Raw genomic sequence first — 13,664 nt, forward strand, 5'->3', positions numbered from 1 at the left:
CTACCAACATTGACCGTATCTTATTAATTATGATTGGCTGCCAACTGCATCAACTATCCTAAAATTGCGGGTGGAAGAGGGGACAATCTTTCCTTAAGTGATAGTTTGCCAGAAAAACTGTGAGAGATCTCGTTAACCAGCACACCCATATCCAACACCATCTCGACTAGAATGGTTAGTGTCTGCACAGAGCTCTTCTTTCAAGTCAACACCTTCATTATATTGGAAGACGTTAACCTTCTGTTGATAGCCCTGTAGTCCTCACAGACTGCACCTCTGGGGCACTATGTGGTCATGTTGTAGTTTAACGGCGTAGTGCCCTATTGTAGAGCACTATTCTCAGTCATATCCCTGACTACTGGCAGCTGTTCCTGCCAGTTTGCATCCATGTTTGTGATTGTGACATTTGACTGTTTGTCTGATTCCAGTGCTTGTTATGGCTCATATTATTGTTGTTCCAATACATTGGGTTGAACCTACAGTTTGGTCAGTTATGCTTGCTCTTATTTGGCCTAAAATTAGAACCTTTTCCATGTGCTTGGTTATAATGGTAATGACTATCATTTCTGTATTGGTGATCTTGTGGCTGACTATTGTTACTACTGTTGACTATTTGACCACTCATTTTGTTATAATTGCATGCACAGCTGTTGTACTGACTAGAGCCAGGCATATTATTACTCATTGGTCCTTCTATAACTTTAATGTCCTCTTGAATCAGCTCTATTGATTCTAATACTGACAAGAACTCTTCGACATTATACTCATTGGCATGGATGAGTTTGTCCCTGATTTCAACTAGCAATTTTTATTTTAATATGCACAGCAAATATTTATGGGCAATTGTCTCATCCCAATACCATCTTAAATATCTGTTTTTGTAAGAGAAGACTTCTCAGTTAAACATTTGTTCTTTAAGCCTCTCTTGTTTGCTACATGACCAAAACTTTGCTAGAAAAGCTCTTTCAAACTCTTCATAAGTATTGCACTGCTCAACCATACCTATAGCCCATAACGTAGGGTCGCCTTGGAAATAGCCAACCACATGGCTAATTTTGTGAGCTTCAGTCCATGCTCTTGGCAAATCTCCATGAAATCCTCATATGAAAACAACAAGATTTACAGATTTTTTCTCATCAGAACTAGATTTACAGATTTTTTCTCATCAGTGAATGGCTGAAACTACCTGTGTTTGAGTAATTTATCTCCATGAGCATGGTCACATATAGGCTTGTTGGTGACAGTACACCTGTAGCAGCATCTGAATTGCAATTTGTGAGTACTTGATACACTTGCCAATTACTTGTATTGTGCTTGGTATGGGGCTGTAGGTCTGTGGCATTTGCACATAACATTTCTCTACCTTTGGTGTTTGTAGCGCCTCTTGGTCCTCTTCTACATCTTCTGAAAATTTCTTCACTGACTCATTAATCTGCTTCCTCCACTGGACGAAGTTAGGACCTATTTGTTCCTTTATTTTGCATTCGGTACTGGAGAGTAAAACTATCTACAGTTGCTTGTATAGTTTGTTTCACATGAGTCTCAACTTGCTTCTCTTTAATTGTAGCCATTCTTCAAGTTTTCTAGAAAAAAGTTTTTGATGCTCATCAACTTTTCTACATTAAACCCTATGGTAGCAATCTGTGCATTCAACTGATCTACTGCAGACTTAGCCGTACCTTGACATTCCCGCAAAAGTTTGATTTCGAGTGCCATTCTCTCTTGCTGTGGGGCTATCTCTGTTACATGTGATATTATCTACTCCAAATCCTGCTTAGTCATGATATCTTCCACCTTACTATTTATGTCACCCTGACTAATACTTACAACCAAACAGTGGAAAATCCAGGATGGAATGTAACAGTGTTAGAGAAGGAAAGTTGCTACTCACCATATAGTGGAGATGCTGAGTCATTGGTCACTGTCCTCACCCATCCAGCCCCCTTCCTGTTCCCATTCCAGCACTACACAGCCGTCATTTCACCAACACACCCAGTCTTTTTATTTCTCTCCTTTTCTGCTACCCCCCCTCCCTAACTCACCACTACCCTCCATCCAAACCGCAGCACTTCACTGTCCGCCACCCCCACTGTACTATGCCTCTCCCTCTCCACCCCAGCCTCCTCCTTACCTCCACTCAGTCGCCACTCCCATTATACACTGGTGCTGCTGCTTGCAGTGTAGTTTCAGTCGCCTGAGACTGCAGTCATGTGTGCAAGTTGCGTGTGTGTGTGTGGGGGGGGGGGGGGGGGGTGTCTGTGTTGTGTGTGTGTGTTTGTGTGTACTGTTGACAAAGGCCTTAATGGCCGAAATTGTAAGAATCTTTTTGTTGCGTAGATCTGCGGCTCAGCATCTCCGCTATATGGTGAATAGCAGCTTTGCTTCTCTAATATTGATTAGTACTTACTTCGTTCACAGTAGTAGCCAGTTGCAGTTAGTTAATCTGTTTCGTCTATCTTCACTCTGATCTCATATATTTTGTCTATTTGAGTCACCAAAAGATGTAATCTGTTCAGTATTTCCATTAAAGGCTCCATGTTCAACCTAGTAGTAGCTATTGGCTGAACATCCAATTGCTGTTCACTCTGCGTTCTGTAAAACTAAGCACAAGTCCTTACCATACCCCAGTAACAATACACAAATCTTGCACCTGATCTATCCTTACACTGAATTTACAGTACACAAAAATGAAATATAATACACATATAACACACAGTACTATAATGTATCTACAAATCACTAACTACTAGAAGATACATTCAATACATCACATGTTCTTGTTAAAGAGTTTGTGTCTTAGAAGACTGGTACAGGAATCTACAGTCAAAGGCAATTTGCTAATCTTGCTTGTATTAATAATTGTTGGGTCTGGAAGATAGTTTGTGACGGACCATGCTGTTCAGCTACACAAGTATACCCAGCTCCACAGCAAGCACAAAACAAAATTTACAAAACAGAGATTACACACTGTACATCTACATCTATAATCTGCAAACCACTGTTTACGGTTTCTTCCTGTTCCAATCACATATGGAGCAAGGGAAGAATGATTTTTTGAATGCCTCTGTGTGTGCCATAATTATTCTAATCTTATCCTCACAACCCCTATGTGAGTGATACATAGGGGGCTGAAGTATATCCCTAGAGTAATCAGTTAAATCAAGTTCTTTAAACTTTGTTAATAGACTTTCTCAGGATATTTTATGTGTGTCTTCAAGAATCTGCGATTTCAGTTCCTTCAGTATCTCTCTGACACTCTCCCATGGATTAAACAAACCTGTAACCATCTGTGTTGCCCTTCTCCATGTATGTTCAATGTCCCCTGTTAGTCCTATCTGGTACAGGTCTCACACACTTGAGCAATATTCTTGGATGGGTCGCATGAGTGATTATTAAGCAATCTCCTTTGCAGACTCATTGCACTTCCCCAGTATTCTACCAATAAACTGAAGTCTACCACCTGCTTTACCCTAGACTGAACCTATGTGATCATTCCATTTCATATCCCTAAAAAGTGTTACACCCAGGTATTTGTATGAGTTGTGAAATATACAAATTTCCGCCAAAAGTCCTACTGACCATCCTGTACAGTGTTGCCACTTTTTGTGTGGCAACAGAAAAACAAAGGGAGAAGAATTTAAACGGTGATTTACTTCAATGAATATTAAACGTGAAATGTTAAAGTTGGAATGAATATTACTTGAACATTAAGTTAAGTGTTAATGTGTTTCACAAAAAAGTTTTTCCCTTTAATTAAGAGTGCTGACTTTAAATGGATCGAAGCTTTCAGGACTGTCTACTATCTGTATGTTTAACAAGTTTACTTGTAGGCTCTAGGTTTGTACAGTCACCATAACGATTAAGTGTAGCAAAGCTGTAGCCTCTGCACTCCACACCTCGCTCTACTGCTGTTGCGCATCGCCCTTCTGAAAAGCTTATTTAAGTTTATTTCTCACGTTAGACGTAGATGACCACCTACACTCATAGCACACTCAGAAGTGTATGAATGTAATTGACTCAGTTGTCGGGAGAGAAAATATTAATAAGTTACAGTCCCAATGCAAAAATGTCCTATTGTGATGGAACTGGACCACATGCAGGCTCAAACTAACACTCATGAAGCTGCAGATACACATGTCTAATTGTGCATGTGTGTAAAGTTTGAAGCACAAATTTCCAAAGTTGTTAAAATGATGAAACTGCTCACTCGTGAATAAATGTTTATTTATATAGTTCTCTTTAACAAAAGAACCACTTTCTTATTTCTGTTCACAAGATATTGCACCTCAGCGTGTAAATAAACTTAATTCACTAACTAGTTCTGTAATGACTGCTGCGCAACAGTACTATTAGATCTGCTCCAAAAACATGTCTTTCTATTCCAGTATCTCAAGCCATACTAAAAAATATTATTAAGCTGGTGTCAAGAATGCTGATCGCCTACATCAAGGTTCTTTTTGCAGTCACTTTATTTCGCTGCTGGAAACACGTTAATTCTCAAGTGTGTATACTGCGGAGTTCATTGAACTACAGTGTGTGCAATAAAACACTGTCAACACAGCTGATACACACAACCCATTTCAAAATTATCACATTTCTCGTATCTTAAACTCGAAATCTTGCCTTTCACAGGTAATGCTTTGACGAATTGAGCTACCCAGGTATGACTCGTGATCCCCCCTCCCCATAGTATGTAGTGTGGCAAAGGAGTTTTTCACTATGGATATTGTTTTTTGTTTTGCTCCTTTCTTTGCCTTTCATCCTCCAATTTACAAGTATTACATAAGCACGTCACCCATACAAGATATTACGATATTATTTTCTGTGATTTTAGTTTCATTGGTTTCTGTTTTGGCTGTATTTTTACTATTCACTCTTTCAGTCAAGACACCAGCATGTAAATTTACACCAGTGAAGCAAAAAATAAAACTGACATTTTTAAACTGACTGACAGGAAGATTGATGCATGTTGGAATTCCTGTGTGCACTCCTCTTATAAGTGATCAATATTTTTGATTTTAGAATACACAGTAATATAAGTGAATAAAAAAGTGTGTCTTTTTTGTAAGCAGGTCCCAGTTATTATTGTGTTTTATAGTTCTACTCATAACACCTTTGAACTTTATAAAATGTTTGAAATATTTCCACAGATACAGAGAACTGGATGAGAACAATATCCTTGTAAAGTGGCTTTGGGAAATACTTGAAGGATTTAGCAGTGCTGAGAGAGTGCTGTTTATGAGATTCGTATCTGGGCGTTCACGTTTGCCTGCCAATCTTGCAGATTTGTCTCAAAGATTTCAGGTATGGTTATAGTACATTTTTGATACTACTTAAATAAGTTCTTGTTGGAGAGAAGTGTGACAGTGTATTTTGAATGACCTACATTTTGTTATTAGAAAGACAATACCAAAATTTTCTGTTCATATTTAACATTTGGCCTTAGAAATAGATAATCCATTTGCTAAGGAAAAACCAAGGCAGATATTAGATGTGTGTGACTCACCAAGAGGATGTGTGCTATCCAAAGCAGAGTCATTAAAAAACTGTGTGCCTGGTGACGGAGCCAATTAGATACTAAGTTGTGATGAGATGAGATAGTGAGTGTAAGAACATAAATAAAATGAAAACTTAGAATGATCCAAATTCATCTCCACTCCCTCCCAGTATATGCCTAAAATATGGCAAAAAGCAGATATAAGACAATAACATTTAGATTCTTGGATTTGCAGTTTGATAATAAATTGTTCAGGTGTGTCATACCACAAACTGCTGAAACACATAATCAAAGTTTTGTTTGTAATGCGGATATTGTCAGACAGTTGGGAAAGATTCACTTCATAATGTTATAAGGGTCATTTCTTGCGGTAACTCGGCTGTTTTCCTATGCCAAGATAATATAATGTGAATTACTTGTGGTGTGAACTGAAGAATGTCCAGCAAAGGCCTTTTCGCAGAACTGTGGATACCAACTACTCCTTTCCAATATATACTGTCTGACAAAAAATATAAGTTAAGCAACCTGAAGGGGTGGAGGAAATGAAGTGAAACTTCATGAGTTGGATATGTGAATTTATGTCAGTCATTACAAAGTCAAGTCAAATTTACCAAGAACGTGTCTTTATGGGCCCACTTATCAGTATGATATTGTATGCCCTCTGACCTGAATGCATGCACAGATTTAGTTGCGAATAGTGTCATAAAAACATCATTTTCTGCTTCCACATATGTACTATTGGAGACAGATCTGGGGACCTTGCCAGCCACAGGAGTACTGTAATGTCACTCAGATAATTCATAGAGACACACGCCATGATTGGATGAGCAATGTCCTGTTACAAATGGCACCATGATATTGTCACATGAGAAGTTAAACGTGAGGACACAAGATGTCTGTAACGTATCATTGTGCCATCGGAGTTCCCTCAATCACTACCATCCATGACCTCAAGTCATACCCAATGGCCCATCACACTGTAATGCTAGGAGTAACATCCACCATCACGTCAGGAGTAACATTGCTGTGCCTCTCCAAAACACTGGAAAAATGGAACCTCTTCCCAGAGTGGCATTGTGCTCGCCAGTGAGGGCCATCTAAACAGCCTGTGCACAGGTTGATAATTCCCTAATCTATCTGGTGCTAGTCTCTAACCTTGCACAATCTGACCAGCCAGCCAAATAAAGACTACAATGAGGCCATTTTCTACCTCTGTCAGGTGCTGATAATGCTGTCTCACATGGGTGTATGGCATCTCCAAGACCTTCACAGCGATACTCAATGTCTGATGCTATTCACACCCCATATATACCCTACCAGGCATGGTAACAACGCTGAACACCAACAACACCAAGGCATTGTGGTGGCCATTCTACATGTCAGAGAGAACTGCAACTCAAATCGTTTTCATATTCACCAGTGATGTGTACAAAGTTACACTGACATTTAGCCAGCTCAGTTCATGGAGTCATTACTAGAAATAAGAATAATCTGCACAAAGTCACATATAAGAGGTGGTCAAAGAGTTTCCATTTGAGGGCATTGCTGAAGTGTATATGCAGCACAGCACGACTCCAATGCGAGTATATAAGTATCGACATGTAGGCAAGGGATTAAGGTGGCACCTGTGCCTTTCCAACATGGGTGTAGTAAATGTGGAAAAGTGAACTATGGCAATGTTATTGCTAAATGCATCATAACAGGACCTAACATGTTGCTGCTCCTTTCTTGACTGCGAAGGACAAACACCAGTAGACATACGCCGGAGAATGAAGAATGTGTGTGGGACAGCACGTCTATTGAATGGTGCACCAAGGGGTGCTGCTGCTTCATGATAATGCACATTCCCATACCGCAAATGTTTTAGTTGGGAAGTTATGCCAGCTGAAGTGATGGACTCTGAAGCACCTGCCATATAGTCCTGATCTCTCTCTGTGTGATTGTCATGTATTTGGTCCCTTGAAAAAGGCCTTCAGGGACGGATGGTTCCTGTCAGATAAGGGTGTGCAGCAGGCAGTTACAGACTACCTCATGCGCGGAACATGGTGTTTCACCAAACGGGTATCTTCAACCTGGCGCATCAATGGGATGATTGACTTGGTGTCCATGTGGATTTTGCCTGATTGACATACCGATTCTGAACTGTATGAGCCTTCTAACAGAAACTTTCTGATCACCGCTTATACTTTGGTCCCAAAAGGAGTCCATTATTCAGGAACACACATTTTCAGTAACTTGACTGCAGCCATAAAAACTTTATTAGTAGTTAAAGTTCAGTTTAAGAGGAGTCTAAAGCATTTATTAGTGGACACCTCCTTCTGCTCCATTGACAGATTTCGTAGGAGAACTGAGCTGAGGTCAGTTCCATAAACAAAAGACTAACAAAACCACCAATTAAGTGAGGTAAAACAAATTTGGAAAGTAAAAGTAAAGTTGGAGTAGTATAAGTACAATGTACAGTGAATAATTAAGAAATTATATCATTATTTCACCTGGCACCTAGAACTACATACAAGGGTTGGAACTTTAATAGTGGCAACTATTTATTTACAGTTTGTACAAAATAGATACATGTTTCAAAGTTTTACTGACCTTCAAAGTAGTCACCAGCATTGTGTTTAACCCATTGTCAGCAATGTGGAAGTCGTAGGATGCTCTTAGCAGTGCCAGTTGTGTTGACAGTTCAAGCGGTGCGGTCTATTGCCCAATGAATTTGTAGCAGTTCTGAAGCGAATGCCATGAAGTGTTTCCTTCAGTTAAGAAATCGAGCTGAACTCGTGAGGGCTTAAGTCATAGAAGTGCAGTAGCTGGTATAGTACTTAGCAGCCCCATCAGTCAAACAAATCAGTAACAGCTTGCACTGCATTGTCCTGCAAAATGATGGTCAGGTCCTGCAGAAAGTTTCATCACTTCCGTCTCTGAGCTGGTCATAGACTGTGTTCCAAAAATGAACAGCATAGAAACAGAAGTGATGACACTGTCTGCAGAACCTGACCATCATTTTGTAGGATAATGTTCAAGCACATACAGTGCAAGCTGTTACTGATTTGTTTGACTGATGGGGCTGCTAAGTGCTGTACCACCTACTGCACTCCCCTGACTTAAGCCCTCGTGAGTTCAGCTCGATTTCTAAACTGAAAGAAACACTTCACGGCATTCGCTTCAGAACTGCTACAAATTTGTCGGGCAATAGACTGCACCACTCGAACTGTCAGCACAACTGGCACTGCTAAGAATACCCTAAAACTTCCACATCGCTGGCAACAAGTTATACACAATACTGGTGACTACTTTGAAGGTTAGTAAGACTTTGAAACATGTATCTATTTTGTATGAGCTGTAAATAAATAGTTGCCACTGGGTCATTCCATCTCAAATCAACTAACAGTCTGAACCTTGATATCTCAGATTTGGATGGATTTTTTTCAGTTAATGTACCCACTAACACTAGTTTAAATTTGAAATTTCATATTTTTCTGACCTTTGGTTTTTGAGTTTAAAGGGTTTAAAAATAAAAATAAAAACCTTAGTTTTTGATCAATCGATGATTGTTTTAAAATGCTGTAGCTTAAAAACCATACAACCTAGAGAGCTCAAACTTGCACCATTGTTTTCCTCTATAAATTCCCTTCAATTTGATATGTAACATGACTATGCTACCTAAATCTGAAAATTTTAAACTATTCCAAAAAAACATTTTTTGAAATTTCCAAAATACATACCCTCAGATTTTTTTATAAAAATTGTATGTGTTGTCCAGTCTGACTGACTACATGTATGCAAAATTTCAAGATGAGATCTCAATGGGTTCTTGTATAAAATAATATTTTACTACCGCAATACACACTAGTGTGGTGAAAAGCAGACTTATTTCTACACTATGAATATTAAGGTAGGCCTATGTAATTCTAACAAACTTAAATTATTATTTTAGCCTTTTTATGCAACATTACCCTCTTATTGTTTGTTAATTCATTAAATGATATTTTAATGTGAGAATAAAATATATAAAAAAATAATAACTTAAGAATCTTACGATTTTATACAACATTCACTTTTTATTATTAAAAAATGTGAGATTTTCATATAGGGTCAGGGCTCTAGTTTTGGCCACTACCTCACTTATGGCCATATTGATGTAACGGGGAAGCTACACTGCATCCTTTCATCATATATTATAAATGGGAGGGAAAACTAAAACATCTGCAGTATGTCTTCATATCAGATTGCCTGAAACATAATGCAGTCACTTTCTATGTATTCCAGAAAAAACTGCTAGAAATCATAAAGAAAAACTTGCCTTTTGCACTTAAAAAGTTATTTACTTTTCTGATGGCAGTGCTGCACAATATAAAAATAAGACAAACTTCCTTAATTTGTGTTTGCATAAAACTGATTTTAAGTTGAGGCAGAGTGGGAGTTCTTTGCAACACCCCATGGCAAAAGCACATGCGATGGCCTTGGCGGAACTGTTAAGCGGCTAGCTGCTAAAGCCAGCTTACAAAGGCCATATAACCATCAAATCTTAACACCCAAATCAATTTATGTATTTGCCATGAAAAACATAAAAAACATTTACTTTGAATATTGCGCAACAGGGGACTATGAACTGACCAAAGGATACTTACTTCCTCGGTTTAGTGACTCAGAAGCGATTGTGGGAACACAAAAGTTTCACTCATATAAACCCTGCACAAAGAGTCAAATTACTGTCAAGCCTTATCATTTTAGTCTGGATGAGTCTCTTGAATATGTGACAACACTGAACCAAATAACACCGTCACATATTGAAAATATTACTGCTGGTTTAGTGACAGTAGCATATGACGACTCTTGGTGGCTAGGATGCATTGAAGAAAAATACAGTGACATGTACTGAATAAATTTTTTACACCCAAAGGGTCCAGCCCAGTCTTTTTACTATCCACAGCCAAGAGATATATTAGATGTACCAGGAAACACTCTTTTACAAACAGCGAATCCAACAACAGCTACGGCAAGAACCTACACTTTAAGTGCTAAAGAAATGAAGTTGTCTTCTCTTGCTTTGGAAAAATATCTTAAAAGTTCTTAAAAGTTCATAAAAGAAGCACGTTTAAATTATGTTACACCTACCCTCACTAAACACTAAGTTGTATAAATACCATGTGTATTAACTTTGTAAATACCAACTGGTATTAGAAGTACAATTCTATCCATGCAGATATCAACAAGTTAATCTTTTTCCCAAGTGAAATTACTTATATGCCAATTTCTGATATAAGGAACTTGTTGTAAATGATTACAAATAACACTGGAAAACTAAGAAAAAGATAATCTCTGCCATTTACAAATAAGGATGAAGGTGAGTGGCTTTATTCAAAATTTTAACTTGTAGCATGTAGATTACCAATTAAAATGTGTTCACTTCCTTATGATGCATAGTTAAAAGAATCATGAACATTAAATTAAAACAACACTATATCATTTAATGAATTAAGAAACAATAAGAGGGTAATGTTGCATAAAAAGGCTAACATAATAATTTAAGTTTGTTAGAATTACATAGGCCTACCTTAGTATTCATAGCCTAGAAATAGTCTGCTTTTCACCTCACTAGCGTGTATTGCGGTAGTAAAATATTATTTTATACAAGAACCCACTGAGATCCCATCTCGAAATTTTGCATGCATGTAGTCAGTTAGACTGAACAACACACATAATTTTTATAAAGAAATCCGAGGGTATGTATTTTGGAAATTTCAAAAAATGTTTTTTTGGAATAGTTTAAAATTTTCAGGTTTAGGTTACATATCAAATTGAAGGGAATTTTTAGAGGAAAACAATGGCACAAGTTTGAGCTCTCTAGGTTGTACAGTTTTTGAGCTACAGCATTTTAAAACAAACATCATTTGATCAAAAACCAAAGATCAGAAAAATTTGAAATCTCAAATTTAAACTAGTGTTAGTGGGTACATTACGTGAAAAAAAAATTCATCCAAATCGAAGAGGTCATCACTCAAATCATGTAGTACAATTGGCTGATTTGACATGGAATGACCCCACTATTAAAGTTCCAACCCTCATATAAAGAACCTATATGGCAGCCACACTGTTACTATGGGTATTTTTGCAGTGTATTTAATGTTTACATAGGATTTAATAAGTGGTAGTGGTGAGATCAGTACAATGGTAAACAATATGTCATTCCTACTGAAGTTTTAATTAATTGCGTTTCAGGTGATGAAGGTAGATCGTGCACCAGATGGCCTCCCTACAGCACAAACATGCTTCTTTCAGCTCCGGCTTCCTCCTTATACCAGTCAAGAAATAATGGCAGAGAGATTACGCTATGCAATCAATAACTGTCGATCAATTGATATGGACAATTACATGTTGGGTAGAAATGCTGATGTAGGTCATGGATCAGATGATGAGTACTGAAAAGACTGATGTGGAGGCACCAGAGCCAACGTCAAGAATTTATGAGCTGTGTTTTTGTCGACATGCTATGATGATAAGCCATCATCATTCTGTGATATGTTGAAGTCTCATTTTGATTAAATTTGTTACAACCTGTAGGATGACATTCTTTGTGTTTGCTGAAGTAGCTAGTAGTAAGTTCCATACACTTCAAAATACTTCTTTGATGGCGAAAGTTAAGGTCATTTTCATTAAGATACTATTGTCTTTCTCCCCAGGTTGTTCCAGTGTAAGATACATCTCACGTGTAGGGAGTAAATTCAAAAACTAAATAAACAGTCCATATTATTTCATATTACTGACAAAAATACTGCATTGTTTTGATTCGCACCTGAAGCTGTTGCGTAACACCCTTGTGTTTGAGAGTAAATAGTACAAAATCCAGATGCACATATTAATTAAGTTGAAAGTCACAAATTTATGCAGCTGTCATAATTTTTCCTCTGAGTATTAACCAGAGAGCCTGTTGTGCACCCTACTATTGTCTGACACACACAAAATGGTAATAATAATATTTTTAACACAGTTTGAAGGAATAATGAAGTGGAAGTGAGACAGGTTACTTTAGCAAGTGATCATATGTGCAGAGAAGTTGAACAGAACTAATTTTTTTAATAATTTTGTATGCAGTTGAGAGTCATGAGATGTAAGCATTATTTATAATAAAAGTAAGAAGCTGTTGTTTACTGAGTTAATTTCTGTAACATACAGCAAGTCTTGTTTTTGTGTATGTGAACTTAAAAAACAACCACTAAAAGTTTGAAAGTTGTCTTGTCTGATGAATGCCTGTGATTCATTTTTAGCTTAATATAACCGAAAATGCTAGGTGATGTTGAATTGCTTCATCACACATGTGCAAATATGTCTGAGATAGAATTGTTGTACTGTTTGTTAAATTCCCACTTTTTGTGAGCAAAACTTGACATCGTTTGGTGTTTTGTGTGTGTGTAATTTTTTCTTCTTATTTTGTAATTAAAAGACAATGTTAGCATCACAATGTTTCTGTAAAATGCAAATCTTACGAATGATGGAATGCATTATTGTTAAACTACATTCCTAACAATTTATCAGTTGTACACTTCAGAGTAGAAAGGAAATAGGGAATGGCAGGCAGTACCTGATAGTTCATGAGTGATATTTGCCAAAAATATTAATGTTGCTGCATTGTGATTCCAACTATTTGTTTATAATAATAATAAAATGTACACTTACATTTGTGTTGACATGACTTGTGAGTAAAAATACATAACTTGTTCATACATTCCATTGGTATCTCATTTCAGTATTCTTTTTTTAAGCATAATAGGCAGTATTTATTGATAAAAACTTAAAACTCAAGTGTGACAGTTCAGATAAATTTATAAAACTTAGTACATAAAATAAGCTGCATATTGTTAGACTGTGCTTTTAGACATGGTCAATGCCCAGTTCTGATTCTAAATAAGAATATTAGGGCTGCAAGTTAAAAACCACCAATTGCTGATTTTCATTAATCATGTTCTGTTCTATTCTGTCTTCTTTGACCCTTGTTCCTGAATAAATACTGGAACAAACCATTTAAAATTACTCTTTTTTTTTATCCTCCAACATTTCCTCTCTTGCTGGAAGACATATTTTATTTATTTATTTTTAGTAGTAGTATGTCAGCTCACCATTTCCAGCAGTAATGTTACATTGAATGAGAACTATTTCCAAAGCAGGACAG

The 13,664-nt window shown here is 37.3% G+C and overlaps 1 protein-coding gene across 1 annotated transcript in view; it reads left to right on the plus strand.

Annotated features, from left to right (window-relative positions):
- LOC126413339 (probable E3 ubiquitin-protein ligase HERC1) overlaps nt 1-13,225 on the plus strand; it is a 722,413-nt gene extending 709,188 nt beyond the window's left edge. Inside the window, exons 71-72 of the mRNA XM_050083249.1 lie at nt 5,151-5,304; nt 11,717-13,225. Coding sequence (XP_049939206.1) covers nt 5,151-5,304; nt 11,717-11,920 — 358 coding nt within the window. The 3' untranslated portion in view covers nt 11,921-13,225. The remainder of the gene's footprint in view (nt 1-5,150; nt 5,305-11,716) is intronic.
- The last annotated feature ends 439 nt before the right edge of the window (nt 13,226-13,664 follow it).

Source organism: Schistocerca serialis, chromosome 7, assembly GCF_023864345.2.
Source record: "Schistocerca serialis cubense isolate TAMUIC-IGC-003099 chromosome 7, iqSchSeri2.2, whole genome shotgun sequence".
Taxonomy (NCBI): domain Eukaryota; kingdom Metazoa; phylum Arthropoda; class Insecta; order Orthoptera; family Acrididae; genus Schistocerca; species Schistocerca serialis.